This window comes from Ursus arctos, unplaced genomic scaffold, assembly GCF_023065955.2.
Source record: "Ursus arctos isolate Adak ecotype North America unplaced genomic scaffold, UrsArc2.0 scaffold_8, whole genome shotgun sequence".
NCBI lineage: Eukaryota > Metazoa > Chordata > Mammalia > Carnivora > Ursidae > Ursus > Ursus arctos.
Window position 1 is genome coordinate 50661461 of NW_026623100.1, and position 21853 is coordinate 50683313.

At 50.5% G+C, this 21853-nt stretch overlaps 1 protein-coding gene and 1 long non-coding RNA gene across 18 annotated transcripts in view; both read left to right on the forward strand.

The window, feature by feature from the left end:
• Positions 1–21853, forward strand: part of LOC113242353 (uncharacterized) — a 277321-nt gene that overhangs the window by 146246 nt on the left and 109222 nt on the right. The gene's annotated exons all lie outside the window — the stretch shown is intronic.
• LOC113242340 (NADH dehydrogenase [ubiquinone] 1 alpha subcomplex subunit 1-like) lies at positions 14693–15111 on the forward strand. Its single transcript, XM_044391563.3, has one exon. It carries the CDS (start codon positions 14775–14777, stop codon positions 15015–15017), a length of 243 nt encoding a protein of 80 aa, XP_044247498.1. The 5' UTR covers positions 14693–14774; the 3' UTR covers positions 15018–15111.

A 21853-nucleotide genomic window follows, 5' to 3' on the forward strand; every position in this document is an offset into this window, starting at 1 on the left:
CCTAACTCTGTGAGTTGCATGCAGGTTAAGTTTTAAAGGAGGTGGGGAGAAAAAGCTTTAAGGGTGTCCCGTGTCTGCAGGGAAAGAGCAATGACAACACAGTTTACAGATACCACCTGTCTTCTGAGCTGCTCCAATTTTAGATGTGCTATGCTCAGGGGGGTTTTCACATTTTATACAAAGCCTCCTTTTCTGTGTCTCCTGAGAAGCTCTGAACGACCCCGTGAACAGGGATAGCCTCCGTTTTACAGATGAGGAAACAGAGAGCCGCTCCCAGCCCGTGGGGACAGAGAGCAGAGCAGCCAATGATAGGGGATGGGGAGCTCCTGGGCCCAAGTGCCTCCCATCTCACCTCTGCCTCGTGTCGTCGGGGCAGGCCTGGAGGGAAGGGAAGGGGCCACACATGACAAAGTCCCTGTGAGTATGACGAGGGTCTGCCCACCCAAGAGAGCTGGGATGGGGTGCATTGCATTCAGGCTGGCAATGTTAAATGCGGTTAGTTAGCAGCTGAACCCCGTGTTAACTAGGAGGGGGCTCCTGCCTTGGAGCCTCATTTTTGCTTCTCTCTCTGTCTGGAGTGCCCAGCCAGACACCATGTTTCTCTGATCCCTTAGGCCTCTGTGGTCACCCTTCGGACAGGCCTCCTTTTTATTTTTTTAAAGATCTACTTATTTATTTTGGAGAGATGCATGTGGGAGGAAGGGCAGAGGGAGAGGGGAAGAGAATCTGAAGCAGACTCCCAGGTGAGCACAGAGCCTGACTCGGGGCTCTATCTCATGACTCCAAGATCACGACCGGAGCCAAAAATCAAGAGTCGGATGCTTAACGGACTGAGGCCGCCAGGTGCCCCTCGGACAGGCCTCTTGCACACACAATCGCTCTGCCTTGCACCCTGCCTGATTTTCACAGTGCTCGGGACATTTGCTTCTCTGTGGTCTGTCCCCCATCACTAGCATGCCAATTTGTTTCTGTCTTGATGTCACAGCATCCTAGCGGCCGAAGCAGTGCCTGGCTTGGGCAGGTGTTCAGTAGGTAACTGACGAATGAATGAACAGGTGGCCGATAAAGGAACTGAACACTCCCCTGTACACGCGGCCGCAAGCCGGCCAATTAATGCTAATAAAGCAGAGTGCCTGGTTTCCCTTCTCTAGAGACTCCGGTGGAAACCGTGCCGTACGCACAGGATAAAGATGCGGCGAGCAAACTCATTCGTGTGGGTGAGAGGCTGTGCTGAGAACCATGTTATGCTGCATTTTAATGGAAGTGACATTGCGGGTTTCTGATTCGCTTTCATCTGCTACATTTCTGTGTTTGCTTCTAGGGTTTGGTTTGATTTTTTTTAACTGGAGAGTCTAGGTAGGAAAAGCAGTTTCTAGAAATCATGATAAATCCAGCACCCGTGGTAATAGCTAAAGGGGATGGAGCATTGCATCCCGCTGAGTGCCACCCCAAGAACCTGGCCCGCGCGATCCCATTTCATCCCCGCAGCAGCCAGTGTGGACAGATCGGAACACGGAGGCCTCAACCAGCGGGCATGCCGGCCTCGCGGTATCGCCTCCTTTCCAGTCGTTGGGGTAGCTCAGCGTGGGCAGTGGACACCCCTGGGTGTCCTTGGGTAGGAGGCCAAGTCACCCTATTTTGCTCTTTTCTAGGGTGTGAGGGTCACCCCGCAAAAGGGGGGGAATGGGGCCTGTCACCCTAGGAAAGTCTCTCTCATTGCCCGGCCCCAGGGGAGTTACCCCCGCCTGCCGTGGCCCAGCTCTGGGACAGCAAGGGCAGCAAACTGGGCACAGACCAGGCCTGGCCTTCTAGCTGCAGCCTCCCCGCTCCGTCACATTCCCTCCCCCCGAGATGCCTGCACGGGCTCATTTCCACGGCTGTCAGTAGGCTGCCTGCCAGAGGGCTTTCGTGCGATGTCCTGGGATCAGTTGCTGAGGACTCGGTGTCTGACGGGGCAGATGCTCAGAAACTGCAGTTGCCCTGAAATATTCTTTCTGTTATGGATTCATTTTTCAGTTTCGCTTCTGCCCCCCACCCCACCTGATGTGACAAGCCCCCTCACCGGCGTAAAGATACAATGAGAGGAAGCCCATGGCCTGCTCGATAGTAGCCCGAAGCCATCAGGCCTCCCAGGAGCCTGTTTGGCAGCATAAGAACCTTCCAGGCTCATCTCAGCAGCGTGCGGACAGAGCCCCACAGGGAAACCCACGCTCGAAAGCTGGGTCCCGTCTGACCCTGAGGTTCATTCCATAGATGACTGTGAAAACTGATGGGAAGAGAACAGTCAAGTCGTTCTTACCTCAGAAGCAAGAAGACTTACTCCCCGCCCCCCACTTGAGAACAGTCATCCAGAGATGGGAATTCCCATCCGTCTTCTGTTAATTCACTCGTTACGTGGCCTAACGCAAGTCACTTGACTTCTCCGAAGCTCAGTTTCCTCTCCTGTGGAAGGAGAGTGGTGGTCTGAAGTGAGGCTGAAGCCCGCCCTTTACAACCAGCTGGGGGAATTTTCGTCAGCTAGATTCCATTCCAGGCCTATTATATGAGAATGTGCAGGTGGAAGACCCAGGTGATTTTCAGGCCCTTGTGGGGGTTTGGGGATCCTGGAGTGGATGGCTCCACCCTTCTCTCTCGGCTCTGACATCTGTGAAGGCTCACCACCCCAACTCCCCACGCCCATCCTTGTCCTGTGAGCCACAGAGTCATTTCCTGACTCAGGGATGTTTAAGCCCCAAATATCCCCGAGAGGGAAATGTCTACTCACTTTCTCATCCTGCTTCCATGGGTGTCCTCTGGGGACAGGCCCTGAGGACATCTGAAGGCTTCTCAGGAGATGGTAACAACAAAACTCTGTACTTAAGAGTGTTCAAAAGGGAGAATTCCTGCCAGTCATAAATTATCCCCTCTGACGCTGATGATTTTTCTGTTAGAGATTATTTACATACAGGCGGGAAACATGGCCCTGCTCTTCTCTCTCCGCTGGCTGAGAAGCAGGACATCTGCCAGCTCCCGAGTCACCTCACTTGGGTAGGAATGGGAAATACCAACTTTCTTCTTATTTCTTTTTTTTTTTTTTAATTTTTTAAATATTTTTTATTATATTATGTTAGTCACCATACAGTACATCCCTGATTTTTTATGTAAAGTTCGATGATTCATTAGTTGCATATAACACCCAGTGCACCATGCAATACGTGCCCTTCCCACCACCCATCACCAGCCTATCCCATTCCCCCACCCCCTCCCCTCTGAAGCCCGCAGTTTGTTTCTCAGAGTCCATAGTCTCTCATGCTTCATTCCCCCTTCTGATTACCCCCCCTTTCTTTTTTTTTTTTATAATGATTTTTTATTATATTATGTTAGTCACCATACAGTACATCCCCGGTTTTCGATGTAAGGCTCGATGATTCATTAGTTGTGTATAACACCCAGTGCACCATGCAATACGTGCCCTCCTTACTACCCATCACCGGCCTATCCCATTCCCCCACCCCCCTCCCCTCTGTAGCCCTCAGTTTGTTTCTCAGAGTCCATAGTCTCTCATGTTTCATTCCCCCTTCTGATTACCCCCCCTTTCTTTATCCCTTTCTTCCCCTACCGATCTTCCTAGTTCTTATGTTCCATAGATGAGAGAAATCATATGATAGTTGTCTTTCTCTGCTTGACTTATTTCACTTAGCATTATCTCCTCCAGTGCCGTCCATCCAACTTTCTTCTTATTTCTTGATCCTTGTTGCTTTTCTTCTTTCATTTCTTATCGCTTCTTAGGTGTTTTCATCTTCCTTCCTGCTCTTCTCTTCATTCTTCACACAATAATGTTTATTTAATTCTCTTCCAGTCCAAAGCTGGCTTGGTCCAGACCAAATGGAAATAAACATGATTACATCTGTTCTACGCTGAGGGAGATGGAGACAAAAATGGGTGCCAGATATTGTTGCAGTGATGACATCTGGGGGTGGGCAGAGGGCGCCAGGAGGTGAGAGCCTGAGCTCACAGGAGATGCGCCACTCCCTCCGGCTGGTGCGTGTGGTACCAAGTAAGGCGGAGACGTGATGATGTTCCAGCGTCCTCCACCCCCCGTCCTCCAGTACCGTGCTTCTCAGAGTGTGGCCCCGGGGCTGGCAGTGTCAGCTGCGCTGGGAACTTGTTAGAATGCAAATTCTTTTTTTTTTTTTTTTTTTTAAGATTTATTTATTTATTTATTTGACAGAGAGAGAGACAGCCAGCGAGAGAGGGAACACAAGCAGGGGGAGTGGGAGAGGAAGAAGCAGGCTCCCAGCGGAGGAGCCTGATGTGGGGCTCGATCCCAGAACGCCGGGATCACGCCCTGAGCTGAAGGCAGATGCCTAACGACTGCGCCACCCAGGCGCCCCAGAAATGCAAATTCTTGAGTTCCATCCCAGACCAACTGAGTCTGAAACGCTGGGAGTAGGGCCTGGAAATCTGCTTTAACAAACTCCTGGTGATTCTAGCACGGCACGAAGTTTGAGACCCATGGCTTTCCGGTGCTTAGACGCTCACTTATCATGAAGTGAAAGATTTGTTTGATGATCTGGACGCAAAGGCAGGGGGTTGGGGGGACAGATGTCTGAGGAAGCCCACAGGAAGACAAGAGTGGAGGCAGGAGACACAGACGTATTCCCATAACGACTTGCACTGGGGCAAAACAGGCTGAACTGGGGAGTCAGGAAACTGGGAGAGTTTATTCAAAGAAGAATCCTTGCTCCCAAGTACAATTTCTATACCGTCTAATAAAACAACTCTGCTAGGTTCTATAGCAAATGCCAAGTAGAGTAACCGCTTGATTCCTAAATGATTTCTGAGAAATCGAGAACATTGTTTCTTCCCAAAAAGCTCCGGAGCGTAACATAACAAACACATAACAAACAGCCTAGTAGTGACAACATTTAACACTCAGTAAATGATAACATTTTACTGTGGTGGCTTCAGACGTGGCTTAATTCCACCCCCAACCCACTGTTTACTGGGCTTTACACACTAATGTAAATGGAGTCATCTTGCTGTTTGCTTTCTTCTCTCCGAGCTGTTCAGCTCCATCTCTGGGGCCACCTGTGGGTGTGGCTCATCCTCATCGCTGGGGGGTAGGGGCTCTGTCACATGGACGCGTCTCATCCCAATGTGCATTTAGGCGAAGATCCCGTTCAGTGTGTCCATGTACTCACGTAGGAGAGGAAAACTAGAAGTGAGAAATCATCTTTATATATATTAAAGGAGAGGTTTTGGGGTTTTTTTGTTTTTTTTCTAATTTGTATACGAAGGTCTCCAGATACACAGCTGGGGCTACCTTGCCAGTTTTCCAAGAAAAGATTTCTTTGTTCGTGAACTCCTTCTTTTCTTCTTTCACTCACTCAACCAACAATTATTGAGCAGCTGCCTTGGGTCAGGGAATGCACAGGGTGCTGGGAACCAGTGTGAGCCAAATCCCGGAGGTTTGTAGAGAATGCAGAGTCAGGGGTGCCTGGCTGCCCCGCTTTTGAGTAGATGGTGGAGTAGGGGCTGACCAGATGTTTTTGCCTCATGGGGATGGCAGAGTGGGGGCCAGCTGAATATTCTGGCCTAGGCAACTCCAACCTGGAAAAATGAAAGAGTCTATCACCTCTGTCCACCTGCTTATAGCTGACCTACAACCTGAGCCGTTCCACTAAAACAGACCCTCCCCCCCAAAAGTGTCCCAAGTATTAGAACTGACCAGGTCCGTGGATTCGGGGGACCTGTGCTCCACATGGGGCTGACCCCTGCCTGCCAGCTGCTCAGAACCCAACTATCGATTCTGTTCAGTCAGAGCCTCCAATTCAGTAAACCCGGGGTGTTGTCATGTGATGAGTATTCTGAGGGGTCCACTATCGCCAGACTCTGCGGGGGGCACTAGGGGTACATCAGAGGCTCAGACTGACCCTGTCTCTGCCCAGGGAAGACCCGCAAGAGGAGTACCATGATGCAGCGATGGGACATGGGGGAGGACAGGGGCCATGGGAGCATTGGAGAGGCCCCAACCCAGTCTTAAAGGGACAGGAGATGCCCCAGATTGAGATGGGAAAGAGGAAGGAGTAGACCACCCAGGATGGTTCATTTTATGTGTCAGCTTGACTAGGCTAAGGGATGCCCAGATAGCTGGTGAAAACGTTACCTCTGAGTGTATCTGTCAGGGTGTTTCTGGAAGGTGTTAGCATTTGAATTGGTAGATTGTGTAGAAGTGATGGCCATCCCCAGTGTGCACGGGCATCACCCCCGCCCCCCATGATGGGTCCCCGGATAGAATAAAAAGGCAGAGGAGGGGTGAATTCATTCTGTCTCCATGCTTGAGCTGACATCCATCTTCCCCTGCCCTCAGACATCGCTCCTGGTTGTTGGTCTTCCCAAATCAGATCAGGCCTTACACCAAGTCCTCTAATAAATGTCCTCTTAAACTATCCTTTTAGTTCTGTTTCTCTGGAGAACCATGACTAATACACAGGCCAAGGTGGTGGACAGTGAGTCCCAGCATTAACAAAGGGTCAGAACAAGGGAGAGCATGGTCTCTGCAAGGATCTGAAAGTATTTCAGGAGTAAGGAGCAAAGGAATAAGGGCAGAAACTGTACCAGAAGAGGCAGGCCTCATCCCAAACTCTGGTCCCAGTTTGGGGCAGAAGTGTCCCTGGAAAAGCAGACCAGCCAAGAAGGGGCACGGGCCAGTTCTCGGCCAATCCCCCATGCTTGCGGTTCTGTCTTGGGTGTGATGATGGCATACAGGGGACTCGTGCTGGGTTCCTCTTGCAGCTTTCAAATCTCTCCCCCCACAGACAGGAGCCAGGGGTTCGTGGGGGGCGGGGGGCGTGCAGCTCTCTCCCAGGCAGAGAGTCAGTGCTCAGCAAATGTGTGCACACGAACCTCAACACCCGGGTTTATTTATTAGGCCATCTCAGATGCTGGCCCATTTGGTGACCTGACACCAAGCCTGTCCTTCTGCATAGCTGGCAGGGGACCCATTGGCAGGTGCTGCGGCAGAGACTCGGGCCTACAGACAATGGAGCCCTCAATCCCATGAGCAGGCTTGACACCGAGTCTGGAATTAAAGGATGGCTCTACTCAATGCCCTTTCTCACCCAGCAAACCAGTGAGACGGCCTGCTGTCTGGGGGCCTTGAACGCCTGGGTGTCTGTCCCCTCTGTATCTGATGGAGCTACTTTGCACTTCATTTGAAGGCCTTTTCTGGCTATGTTAGTGGCTCCAATGCCATACTTACACTGACTTTGAAGTGATTTTTACATCTCTGTTTCCCTTGGGGTGTGCTTATGACAGAAAGGACAGGGTGGTTTTAATGTCAGGACACGAGTTCTCATTCAAGGTGCAACTTCCCCCGTAACCGTACATAGTCCTGCTGAATCAAAGGGTCAGAGCTTCCAGGAAACAGCTTTTCTCCCCAAGGACAAAAGAGCCCTTGGTCCATAGTGGGGCTTGGTGAAAGGCTCAGCTGCCAAACTCAAAGAAATGGTTCCCTGCTGACTGCGAGTTTTCGTCTTGCTTATTGTTCTGTTCAGAAGCCTGGGAAGACAGAAGGAAGCCGCAGAAATGCCTTCGGACCCTGGGGGCCTCGGGGGGGCAGGGAGTATGTCCACGTGCGTTGCAAACCCCACCTCGACCCGCCGGGCTGACGGCCTGCCCAACGACCTCCTCCAGGGGTCCCGGTGCCCGCTGACGTGGTTTGACATTTACTGGCCCCTCTCGCTGCCAAGATCCCTTTCCTCCACCTGCGAGACAAAAATTCCCTCTTCCTTACCTTGTCCCTTGGGCTGCCCCAGACGGGATGCGAAATGGGGACTGACCGTGGAGGGGAAAACCTGGTTCCCTGGCCAGGAGCCTCGGCCGGTCTCAAGGCATTATCATCCAGGCGAAATGCCGTCTCTTTCTTTGGGAAGCTCCTGTTTCATGAAGCGAAGGGGGCCAGGGATTGTTCTGGATGGTGCTGTGACCCTGAAGGTGGAACCTGGGGAGTGCAGGACCCCAAACCCAATACCTAGAGGGAACTCTGGGGTGGGCATGACTCTAGGGGGCACCTCCAGGACCCGGCGACGGGGGGCAGGGTAAGGGCAGTGGGTCAAGACCACAGGGCCGCCTGGACAGCCTTCCCGCAAAATGACCGGGGCTTACACTCCATTCACGATGACCACGCAGGGAATCACACCCAGAATAGACTAGACAAGTGGCAGTAGGAAGGGGACAGAAAGGGGGCTGATGATTGCGTTTGGAATCAGCACTGTTGTAGCTCTGACTTCCTGGTAAGGGAAGGGAAAAAAAAAAAAAAAGGAAAACAGTGTGGTATGCAGCTCTTATTGTCTAATAAAAGAAAATATTCTTCAGGGAATTTTTTTTCCTGGCAACAAATTCTTGGAAGAATTTATGTGACAGAACGCTCCAGGGGAACATCCTTGTGTTGGGAGGGAGGCCACCTAGTCTGGAGCGTCTTGGAAATTCCAGTCATGCGGGTGGAAGGGGGGCTGGGCTGCCATGCGGGTCCCATGCTGGAAGGTTGATCACAAGATGTTGCTCAGAAGGAGGGAGGGAGCTGGGAAGACGTCCGTGGGGAGTTGAGGCAGAGGCCAGGGCTGTGACAAAGACCGTACACCACGTCACTTGGTATCTGTTCCATCCTGCCTCAGTGAAACACGCGGGGTCTATCCTGAGGAACAACAGCGAAGGCAAGAGTACGGGGGCTTGCTCCCTGGACTTTTCGGTCTCTTTAGGTTCTGATTAAGGCTGAAAGAGTGGTGCTTGAAGGGAAGAGAAAGAGAGGGGGAGGCGGAAAAGGAGAGGAAGAAGAGGGGGAGGGGAAGGTGAAAGGAAACAGAAGTCTGGGAGGATAGAGAACAGGACAGAGGCGAATGAGACATGGGTTGGGGCAAGAGGCAAAGCCAAGGCCATGATTAGAAGTTCTGCTTTCTCTGCTGTCTGGCTTAGGGCCTCATTAAGTAAAAATTGACCCCCAGGAAGGCCATGGAAAGTTGGCCAAGTGGGAAAACTCAGGAGCTGGCTTCCACGACACTGATGGTCTAAGGATGTTCCAAGTTGCCATGTTGGCAGAATGAGGGAAGATAAGAGCGTTGTGGCCAAGTATTCCCTAAAGGCATCTGTGAAGGGCTGGGGACAAAGACGGGACAGAGGTGAGATTTGTCGCAGTGGTGGGTGATTCTGGCCCACAGACCTGCCCTGTTTCCCAAAGAAACTCACCACACACAGAGTAGAGTCAGACAAGTTTGTAGGGAGGAGAGGAGAGAAATATCAGCAGATCAAAGGGTGAGCTAAGTGTCTTCTGTCTGTCCCACAAATCAGAGAGGAGGGGGCCAGATCTCAGGGTCACAACCTGAAGGCTGCAGTAAGGACCCCACAGTGAGGCTGCCACCTGGCTGGGAGGTCTGAGGACAGAAGGGTCTGCCTGGCTTCTCTGCTACCCAACTTCTCCAGTCACCAGTGAAGCTCAAGGGTGCTCCCCCAGGACTCCCCGGGGATTCCGAGGTCTTGGTCCCTGAGTGGGGCCTCCTGCCTGGGCATTGAATGGGTGCAGGGGGAGCTCAGTCCGCACAACTTAAAGTGAGCCCACCTTCCACCCCACACTCACATCTCCAGAGCGGCGAGTCTGCCTCCTGCAGCAAGGGAGAGTGTCCTAAATCCTACCAGCAACCTCCACAGAGCCCTCACGCCACCCAGCCACCGCCCAGGACTTGAGAGGATTCAGTGTGGCTGAGGAGACCCACCCCAAAAAAGCAAAGATGCTTCAAGAACAGAAAAGCATCTTAGAAGATGCCTAATTTGGCTCCTTTGAGATTTCAGAAAGACACTCTGTCCAAAACCAACCAATCAACCAACCAAATTGCAAGGGTCAACATCGTTGTAGACACTGGAAGAATAGATGCCTTCAGTGAGTTATAAAATCTCTTACCCTGGGTCTTCCGCATTCTCCGGTACCCTCCCTCCTCCTTCTGTACTGAGTTTATAAAAAATCATACATTTGAAAGTTGACTTAAAATATTAAATATATGAACCACTGCCTGTTACTTTAGCATGAGTAGGAAATTAATTTTTCTACATCTTCATTTTTAAAGTTTTACAGACAATTGCAAGTGTTGCAGAAAAAAAATGTGTTCGTCCTCCTCGAAATAAACATTTTGTAGAAACTTCCCAATTTTCACCAGACAGAATGCCCCAGGGTTTGGGTTTGCCATTGCTGTCTACAGCTGGGCCTTGTCCTTGAAGCAGCCATGACTCAGCGAATTCAAAACAAACTTGAGTGTAGTTCTCCTCTTCAGAGACTCAAAACTCATCCTTGGCACACACCCTGTGACCGTTGTGTCACCTCCGCAACATCTGCTCAGTGGTGTCCCAATTCTACTGACTCACGGGGGAACCACAGGCAGCAGGCGGCCACAGAACGCACACACATGGGGTGGGCTGCTCGTCACCTGCGGTGTGACTCAGCAGCCAGCAGATGCCATCGTGGAAGAGCAGAAAAAAGACAAAAGGGCAACTTGTCATGAGAAAACACAATGACGTGCTTATTTTCTGATTCTGGTGGCGTGCTGCTGGTCAGGTGGGAATTATCGGCCTCTCCAATCAAGTTGGGCAAAATGGAAACCGTCGTTTCTTTGGGCAGGTGAGGTCACGGTTAGTCTGGACAAGGCAGACACGGCTGCATGGTGGAGGGGACCTTGGCCAGGCCCCATGCGCTGTGTGGGGGCCTCGGCAGCCCACAGAAGACTCTCCTCCACGGGCGTGCTTGTGTCTGCCCCTGCCCCCCGGAGTTCTTCCTGCCGCAGCAGCGGGGAGGCTGGAGACTGTGCAACAGGGGAAGTCTCCGCCAGGAACCTAACTGCTCCGCTCCTCCCCATGATCCTGCTCGGCCAACGGTCCTGCTCCCTGCTGGGGACACGAACAGCCCATAGGGCGGGGGGCCGGGGAGCCCTCCATCTCAAGGCCACAGTGAAGCAGAACTGACCAGCAGACTGAGCTCTGGTGCATCTCGAAGGTCAGGGCGGTCTGAGCTCCAGGGAGCTCTGTCTGTGTGTCATCGTGACCACAGTGAGGGGAAGAAGCACATTTGGTGCAGCTTATCTTTTGAAGACACCCAGAGGCGACCGTCAGCGCGATCGCCATGCCCATGTAACTGATGTGGTGGCCCAGTGTTCCAGAGAGTCACCTTCCAAGAATGAGGGGGTTGACCTTTGGGGAAGGGTAGGGAGCCCCGACATCTGTTATGTGCCAGGCCCAGCAGACTCCCTGGCACCTCTGAAGAGGGCCTGGTCTGGAGGGAGAGTGAGAGGCTCAGGGACAGGTGACAGGCGATGTTGACATCTTGCCAAGGCTGGGAAATCAGGCCAGGCCCTTCGGAAGTAAATTTTTTCTTAGAAGTTTTTTTTTTTTTTTTTTTTTTTTTTGAGAGAGAGAGAGAGAAAGGGGGGAGGGGAAGAGCACGCGCTGGGGGGGGAGGGGCAGAAGGAGAGAGACAAGCAGACTCCTTCCTTGAGCAGGACCCTTGGATCAAGACCTGAGCTAAAGGCAGACGCTTAATTAAGACTGAGCCACCCAGGCGTCCCAAGGAGTAAGCTTTTGCACTGAGCTCTCAAAGCCGACTCTGAAGCTCCCCCGTTTGAATCATTTTCCTTCTGTCTTTTCAGGGTTTCTTCATCTGGCCCTTCAGCAGCCCAGGGACTCAGCACTGCTCTCTGACAGCTGAAGCTTCTTGCTTTCTGTCCCGCTTGGGCCTCCCTCGTTTGCACATCTCTATGTCTCCCTCTCGAGCAACATCTCCTGTCTCCTCACTAAGAAAACTTGCCTTCTAGGGCCCCCACTGCTTGGTTATTGGGGTCATGACCTCTAAGAATCAGATGACTGACAGTTTCTAAAAATGCACTAAAATAAAAACATAAAACAAATATACAATTTTAGGACAACGAAGGCACCTCGAATCTAGGTTCAGAGCCTCTGGATGCCTTAGCCCATGTACATAATAATAATTCTCCACATCTACGTGGAGCTTCCTAGCAACAAGTAGGAATGAGCCCTCTGATCAGTCCTTCATTAGGAAGGCGCCTCCTTGAGCCTAACCTGCTTTTGAGAATCTAATGAGAGCCATGGATTTTTCCTCCCATAAATTATACATATCCTAATACATCTAAAATCTAGCATTCATTTCTCAGAAGTTTCAGATTCCTCCTGAAACCCAGTCATAAAAATCCAACTCTGCTTCTGTTGACATTCAATTAATTATGTGTCTAAGCACCCCATATTCTGATCCCTCTATTTAAATGGTTCCTCCTCCATGGGGTCTCCCCTAAACCACCAGCTGGAAATCCTCTTCCCTTCATTGGGTCTCCTCACTCTATGAGGTCAAGGCCCTGGGCTCCCAGTACCTCTTGCCATGGTACCTGGAGATAGGGTCAACATTATGGGTCTCTTCTTCTGTATACTGGACATTTGGGTCTCTCCCACCCAAATGTTAAAACAGGCTGAGCAGTACATAAGTTGGTTGAATGTAAGTTTGCTTATTGGATCAGAAACATAACAGAACTAGGAGAAGGGAAACCAATAAAACTCTGTGTGAGGGGACACCTAAAAGAGTGAGAGTTTCGAATCTGTGCAGACGGTGCCTGAGAGGGCATATGTATACATAATATCAAGGAAATCATGAAAGCTATCAATAGCACACGCTGGGATTTGCTTACCAAAACTGAAAATACTGAAATTAAGAACGCCTGCAAAGATTGAGAGAGACAGCGTGTTCTATTGGCTTTAACACTAATTTATGTAGTGGGTAAGGGAAACATATGGCCCTCATTATCTTGAGAGGTTATGTAAGTCACAGACACAAATAGGTTCAAGAAAGGTTTAGAGATTGCTGAAAGGAATTAAAGAAGCCCTAAATGAATGTAAAGGCATGCTGTGTTCGTGGGTAGGAAGACTTAATGTTGTTAAAATGGCAATCCTATCCAAAACAATCTACGGATTCAATGCAGTCCCTATCAAAATTTCAACAGCCCTTTTTTTGTAGAAATCAAGAAACCTATTCTCAAATCAATACGGAATCTCAAGGGGCCCCGTATATCCAAAACAATCTTGGAAAAGAAAAACCGAGTCATATTATTTACAGCCAAAATATGGAAGCAGCCCAAGTGCCCATCGATACATGAATGGATAAAGAAGACAGACATATACATACGCATACGATGGAATACTACTCAGCCATAAAAAAGAATGAACTCTTGCCATTTACAACAATGTGGATGAACCTACAGGGTATTATGCTAAGCGAAATAAATCAGACCGAGGACGACAGATATTGTGTGATTTCACTTCTATGTGGAATCTAAAAAAACAAAACAAATGTACAAATGAAACAAACCAGAAACAGACTCATAGATGCTGGAAACAAACTGGTGGCTTCCAGAGAGGGGAAGGGCTGGGGAATGAGCAAAATAGGTGAAGGGGACTCAGAGGCACAAACCTTTCAATTATAAAATAAGTCCTGAGGATGTAACATACAATGTAGGGAATATGACCAATAATATTATAAAAACCTTGACAGACGGTGACTAGATGTATTATGGGAGTCATTTCGTAATGTGTAAAAATATCAAATTGTGATGATATATACCCGAAACTAATAGGATCCTGTATATCATTTATACTTTAAATAAATAGAGAAACAAAGCCTGAGAATTTGCACCTATTGATTTCAAAACTTTCTACAAAGCTACAGGAATCCAAACTGGCAATAAGAATAGAAACATAGGTCAATGGAACAGACTGAGAGTCCAGAAATAAACCCACACATTGATGGACAATTGATTTTTGAGAAGAATGCCAAGTCCATTCAGTGGGGAAAATACAACCTACTCCATAAATGGTGCTGGGATAAGTAGATTCCCACAGGCAAAAGACTGAAGTTGAGCCTCTACCTTATACCATATGCAAAAAGTAACTCAAAATGGATCAATGACTTTAATATAAAAGCTAAAACCATAAAAGTCTTCGAAGAAAATACAGAAGTAAACCTTCATGATGTCATATTTAGCAACAGATTATTGGATTTGACAACAAAGGCATATGCAACAAAAGAAAATATAGTTAAATTGGACTTCATCAAAATTTAAAACTTTTGTGCATCAAAGGACATTATTTTTTTTTAAGATTTCTTTTTTTAAAGATTTTATTTATTTATTTGACAGAGAGAGAGACAGCCAGCGAGAGAGGGAACACAAGCAGGGGGAGTGGGAGAGGAAGAAGCAGGCTCCTAGCGGAGGAGCCTGATGTGGGGCTCGATCCCAGAACGCTGGGCTCACGCCCTGAGCCGAAGGCAGACGCTTAACGACTGAGCCACCCAGGCGCCCCAAGATTTTGTTTTTAAGCAATCTCTACACCCAACGTGGGGCTCGAACTCAACCCAGATTAAGAGCGACATGCTCTACCGACTGAGCCAGCCAGGCGCCCCAAAGGACGTTAGTAAGAAAGTAAAAAGACAACCAAGAGCATAGGAGAAAATATTTACAAATCATATATGTGGTAAGGATTTAATATCCAGAATATTTAAACTACTCCTACAACTCAACAACAAAAAGACAAATTCAGTTTGAAACTGTACAAAGGATCTGAATAGACCTTTCTCCGAAGAAGATATACAAGGGCCAATAAGCACACGAAAAGATGTTCACCATCATTAGTTAGGGAAATGCAAATTAAAACCACAGTGACGAAGGGTTTGGCCTTAGCAACCACAGCCTGGCCCGATGTGGTTCGAGATTCTGCCCGGGATCGACGTCACGGCCATGTGCTTGCCCTTCCCCAGCAGAGCCTCTGCGCACATCCACAGGTTCACTAATGGGGGCAAGGAAAAAAGGTTTGCCAACTATTCATGTCAGCAGGGCTTGATGGAAAGAGATAGGCGCGTCTCTGGAGTTAATCATTACCATGTGTCAAGGGGTTTGGAGAATATCGATCAAGGAAGCATTTTCCTGATTGATGAAAAATAACTCGGTTATGCTCATCTGCCTCTTCTAGAAGGGTATGCACTGTATTAATGTACTGCATAGTAAAACCAACGGAGAAGTAAAAACCCAACCCAACCAAATAAGAACCACAGCGACACACCACTTCATCCCCAAATGTTGGAGAGGATGCAGTGACGTTCGAACTCCGGCGTGAAGCTGGTGGGAAAGCAGAACGGGGCAGCTGCTGTGCAAAACAGTTTGGTGATCCCTCAAAATGTGAAGCATCAAGTTACCATATGACTCAGCAAATTCCAGTCCTAGGTATAAATCCAAAAGAATTGAAAACAGAGGCTCAGATACTGGTACACCGATGTTCGTTGCAGCGTTGTTAATAACAGCTGAAAGGTGGGTGCAACCGAGATGTCCATCAACAGAGGTCTAGAGGAAGAAAGGGCGGCGTCTACACCCCATGGAATATTATTCAGCCTTACAAAGGAATGACGGGCTGACACGCGCTACAACATGAATGAACCTCGGAAACACGGTGCCGACTGAAACAGACACGAGGACCCATACGGTGCGCTTGCACTCAGCCGAGGGGCCTAGCACAGGAAAGTTCAGAGAGACAGAAAGTAGAATGGCGGTCACCGGGGACGGGGGAGGGGAGGAACGGGGAGCTGTGCTTAAAGGGCACAGAGTTTCCGTTTGAGGTGACGAAGAAGCTTTGGAAATAGGGCGATGGTTGCGCCATGTTGTGAAAGTGCTAAAAGCCACCGAGCTGTATGCTTTTTTTTAAAAGAACGATGGAGAGAAATGCGTGGGTGATAGTCTCACCGCAGATCATCAGGACCGTGGTGGGATGAACCCCTGGCTGCTGCAGGCCACCCGTTGTCCCGGAGCCTCATTCCTCACCAGCGTGGCTGACGGCATTCCAGAGTAGAGGGCCCTCACCGGGGCCAGGGAGGTGCCCCTACGATCCATATGACAAGGCTGAGGGTGGGCCTTGGGCTCCGCAGGGACCCGGCCTGGGGTGCCAACAGTGTGGTAGCAGGAGACATTCCTCAGGCACATTGGAACGGCCATGCACCATTCCGGCCAACCCAGAGCTGATGCCACTGGTGGGCTTTGGGGCGTCAGATTTCTCTCGGGCACGACATACTCACCCTTTTAGAGGAGTAACAACAAAAGAAACCATATTCTATTAATTGACTAGTAAGAAACACTCTCTTACACACACACACACACACACACACACACACACACACAAGCTCTCCCAAGAGAGACATCAGTTACAGACATTAGCAATGACTCCCCGCTCCAGAAGAAGCACACCGTTTGGCATGCTTGCAGGCCAGAACTCCTCATCTCTTTCTCCACTGGCATGGACACCCAGGCTGCTGTCAGGGACCCCAGGGAGTTTTTGGGTAGCTCACTGTAAGCTAGGCAGTGTCCACCTGGTAGCATCAGGACGTCATCCTGGCGAGAAAGAGACTCCAGCTAGCTCAAGTGAAAGAATGCAGTGGACGGGGACGAGCGGCTCTGGGAATTGGGGGTGGTAGGGGCCAGGACTGCTCCGGGGGGGGCTGGGAAAGCAGAAAATACAACCCCGGCTTCGAGGGGGAGGCCGTCTGTCCCGCGTCTCAGCTGCACCCGCGGACTCTCCTTCCTGCTTTACTCATGGCAGATGCCAGCCCTGGGGAGGGCCTTCCAGCCACGGTTAGGTCACACAGGGCAAGGAGAGAAAGTGGCCCAGGGCAAGGAGAGAAAGGCTTTGCTTCCCAGACTGCCCTGGTGGAGGACGGCTCGTAAGACCGTTCTCTCACCCATACCAAACGCACTGGGGAGAAGTCATCCCCAAAAGGGACCAGAAAGCCAACAGGCAGCAGGAACGGATGAGGCCCAGCCGGAAGCCCAAGACACGTATGAAATCCGTGCCCCTCCTGGATGAACACCCAAACCCCACCGCCTAAGACTCAAGGGTCAGGACCCACACGGGGTTTGTAAACAGTTCCTCTCCAGGAAACTCAGGGGTGTGTTTGTGCATCTGGAGTGGCTGGTGCCTGACAGAAAATTCGTGGACTTTGGACTTTGGCCGCACAGCCCAAGCTCCCTCTGCTTTTCCACAAAAAAAAAAAAAAAAAGAAAAGAAAAGAAAGAAAAAAGAAGGATGACCCCGCGGCCTTATTCTCAAGATCTTGGCCACCATGGGCTGCCGGCTGCAGCTGCAGACCCTCCAACAGAAAGCTGCTCCAGGGCTGTCAGTCGGGGTGTTGGAAGATGGGTCCCCAGGGCGAATGCACAGAGGGCCCCCCTGGGAGAGACTGTGAGGTCTGGTGATGTCACCCCCTTCTCCCCATGCAGCTGATCATGGGGACATAGAAAGGACGCTCCTGGAATGAGCGACAAGTACGACCTGTTCCTGATCTCAGCAATCTGCAACATTTGCGCGGGTGCCAGGTCAAAGGCAGGGCTGGAGGCCAAGAGGGGGTTCAGGGCCCAGCTGGCAGAGAGGCACACGGGGGGCCGGGGCGGGTGGGGTGTGGGAAGCAGGCCAGGGTCAGGCTGCAGCAGCAGGGGCTGAGGTCAGTCACACAGGGAAGAGTTCCAGAGGAGGGGTCAGGCCAGGCCAGCGATCTGGAGAGGGAAAAGAAACCGGCTGACTCCATGCCAGGCCTGTCACCAGCGGAAACATGCCAACCCTAGGACATGTCCCATTTAGCAGATGAGAAAGTGGGCAGAGCACTCATCTTCCCAAGGCGGGGCCTGCAGCCAGTGAGCCGTGGAGCCCGGGGCCGAGCCCCAGTCGCTGCCGGTCAGATGGAAGCAGCAAGGAGGGTAGGACTGGGGGTGGGTGGGGCTGGTAGGGAGATGAGCTCACCGTAGAAAGACGCCTTCCGCCTTCCGGGGCCGTTGGAATTGAGGGCTGGGTATTGCAACCCCAGGGGAGAGGAGGGTAGCTGCAGGGGCCTGAGTATTTATCTGTTCCTTTTCCTATCTCCTTCCTCGGTGACTGAGGGACAACCATGGCAAAGTGACATTTGAACTTTGACCCCATGACAGCAGGTGTCACCTCCACAAACTTTGCAGAGGTGACTAGAATTGAAGGCTAGTTCACACCTTGACACAGTCCCTTCGTCAGGAGGGCGGCTCTCCCAGCGCTTTCACATGGGCAAGAAGGTGCGTGCACGTGGACTGGACCTCGGGAAAGATTTCTCGAAGGCCTGCATGCCCAGCGCTCGATGTCAGCTCCCCTGCTGCAGACCTGCTCTTTTGGGTTCCTGGACCCAATTCCAATGTATTGGGGGCGGGAAGGGGGGAATGTGAGGGGCTTCCTACACAACACCAAGCAATTCTCAGACTACATCAGGGTGTCCCACAAAATTCCCTCTTAAACAGACATGCACACTTCAGACGCCAATTGAAAGGCCAGCTTGTTACCTGTGCTTCCAACTGGCCGTAAATCAGAGGTTCTTTTTTTTTTTTTTTTTAAGATTTTATTTCTTTATTCGACAGAGATAGAGACAGCCAGCGAGAGAGGGAACACAAGCAGGGGGAGTGGGAGAGGAAGAAGCAGGCTCCTAGAGGAGGAGCCTGATGTGGAGCTCGATCCCATAACGCCGGGATCACGCCCTGAGCCGAAGGCAGACGCTTAACCGCTGTGCCACCCAGGCGCCCAATCAGAGGTTCTTAAGACCCCTCCTCGGGTCTGATTCATTTGCTAGAACAGTTCCCAGAACTCAGAGAAGCATTTTACCTACTCGATGACTGGCGTATTATAAAAGGATAGAACTCAGAAACAGCCAGATGGAAGAGACGCATAGGGCCAGGTGTGGAGACAGGGCTGGGAGCTTCCCTGCTCTCTCCAGGGGCACCAACCAGCCTGTTTCCGCCGCCTGGGAAGCTCTCTGAACCCAGTCCTTTTGGGATTTTAGGAAGGCTTCATTACATAGGCATGATTGATTAAATCATTGGCCATTGGCAGTTGATTCAAACTCCAGCCCCTCTCCCCTCCCTGGAGGGGTGGCGGAGAGACTGAAAGCTCTCTAATCACCTGGCTGTTTCTCCTGGCAACCAGCCCCCTTGGTTAAGTTACCTAAAAGCTTTCCAGTTGTCACCTCATTAACATAACAAAGACACCTTTATCACTCTTATCACGGGAAATTCCAAGGGTTTAGGAGCTCTGGGTCAGGAATAGGGTCTAGGAGGAAAATAAATCTATTACAAATCCCAACAGCTCACCTCCCCCACTCCCCCCGCACATTCCCCTGCCCTCCAGCTGTGCCCGCCTGGTGGGTGAAGGCAAGGAGGGGATGCTGGGCCAAGGGCCTGTCATTGGTCCTGCTGCCCCTCGCCAGCACCTGAGTCAGGAAGGCGACACTCTGGGCTTGTCCTCGGCAGAGGCACTCGAGGCAAATCTGCAGAGAACATTTTACTGTGATCTCCAGCCTGTCTTGGATTCATGTTTTCTGTCTTGCACTGATGCTCCCCTTTCCCCCGATCACTGAGGTCATGCAAAGATGAAGGTAATTCTGAGTGATGTGATACAGGATCTCAGGCCAGACTGGAGTAGGACAACATCTGTTAAAGTTCATTTCATATTTCCGCTCTTGCCTTCTCAACCCAATGTCTAAAACAAGAACTGAATTAGAACAAAAAAGTTGATACAGTAGCTACTAATAAGAGTTACATTGGGGGCCCCTGGCTGGCTCAGTCCGTAGAGCATGCGACTCTTCATCTTGAGGTGGTGAGTCTGACCCCTCATTGGAACTAGAGCTCACTTAAAAAAAGAAAAAAAAAAGAATTATGCACATATCCTATCCTGTGGACCATGCTGAACTCTTCCCAGGACTGTTCCAGAAGTCTCATCACGACCTTAAAAGGAAGGCTCAGTTATTCATCCCATTTAACAGATGAGCAAACTGAGGCTCAGAAAGGGGAGATGAGCAGCACAGGGCGATGAACCTGCGATGTTGGACCCCAGACCTTGCTCTATTTCATTTGCATACAATGCCACCCCCTCCCTTCGGCCCCTCACCCCTGATCCTGGTGGTCTCTCTAATTAGGAAAGATTTTTCAAATGAGAATAATCAGTATTACTGGGGATATACTTAACCGTCAGACTCCACCCTTGCCCATAATATTCTAGTATTCCCAAAGCTCCCGGCATTGCAACCCAGGGCTCTGTTGGCATTAGATAGATGAGTGTGACAACTGTCGCCTTCAAGACAACCTTCCAAAAAGATTAGGATTAGTTTACCTGGTTCTCATTTGGTTAAACGGTTAAAAATTGGGAACACCAAATATCTATTTGCTGTTTTTTGGTGAGCAGCCTTATTTGGAGTGGGATGGGGGGGAAGGAGAGACGTTGAGAAAATTACAGTGAAAACCCAGCGCAACATTGTCAATTTCGAGATGAGGCACTAAGGAAACATCCTGCGGGGGGAAATCACTTCTGATATTGGTTGATGTTACAGATGGAACATCATCCCTACGAACATCGAACATCGGGAAAGTGTGTAGCTGTCCTCAGGGGGAAGGGAGCTCCCGAAAACCGGCAGCTGCCTGGCTGTGGCCAATTTTTGGTTTTAACCACTAATTAAGCTCAGTTTATTCAGAACAGACTGCCTTACTGATCGAGGGGAAGAGAGTCTATGCTTGCGGTGGAGAGGCCCTCCCTGCGTGTCCAGGACCCTTGGTGCTCAGCTCTTCTGGACAAGCCTAGTCTCCACCCTACCCAAACTAGGTCAGATTTAAGGATTAAAGTTTCCATATTTCTGCCCTATTAGCACAGTTAAATAAAGATAATAATGGATATAAAACAACCAACCAACATCAAAAGACTGAAGGCTGAAAAAGGAAGCTGGCCTTTGGGGTGCCTGGGTAGCTCAGGTGGTTAAGCGGCAGGCTTGGGCTCAGGTCCTGATCTCTGGGTCCTGTGCTCAGTGGGGAGTCTGCTTCTCCCTCTGCCTCTCCCCCCTGCTCATGCTTTCTCTGTCTCTCTCTCTCTCTCTCAAATGAATAAAGAAAACCTCAAAACAACAACAACAAAGGAAGCTGGCCTTTGATAATGGCACAGAGGGAGTGAGTGGAGAGGGGGTAATGCATTGAGCACTAGGTCTGGGACAGACCTTGCTTCTCCTCTGAGTCTGCTGTAGTCTGGGATCTGGCAGTGACCTCAGGAGCTCCTCTGCACGTGGCTCAGAGAACCCAGACCCAGAACCTCCATGAGCACTTGGGGATGGCCCTCAGGTTTCCCTGGGGTGGGACAGGGACACTGCAACACGGCTGCTATGCTGGGGAGTGCACCCCCGACTTACTAGCTGGCTGGGGCTGACAGTGGCTTGGCATCTGCTTAGCAGAGGTGGGAGGGGAGGCCAGGCCCCATACAATGACACCCCCCCCAAACTCAGACGGAGAATGGAAGGCCTTGTCCAGGGCTGCCTGCATGTCCCACGTCATTTCTGTTAAAACCCCAACCTGCTGCCTCTGCTCCGAGCTGCTACAATTCTTAGGAACACTTAGAGGACGTTGGCACTCCTTCCTCTGACCTTATGAAGGTAGGCTCGGCCTCCCCCACCCCACCCGGCATCCCTCCCTGCTCCAGAGGGTCCTGGGGCCAGCCCGATGGACCCCATCACACACTGCCCCAGGGACCGCAAGCAGAAAGCTCACGTTTTTGCTTGTTTGGGTGCAGTTGGGATAATTTTTAATACATTCCTTTTTGCTCTTCATCAACTTCAAATGTATCAAGACGTCCTGAGGGCAAAAGAGCCGATTTAACTCTCTGATTAGAAGGAATGCTCTTGGCCTAACGCCTCACTCATTTTGAAATACTGACATTAACTGGGAAAATCACTCAAGCTCTCTTGTTACTTCCT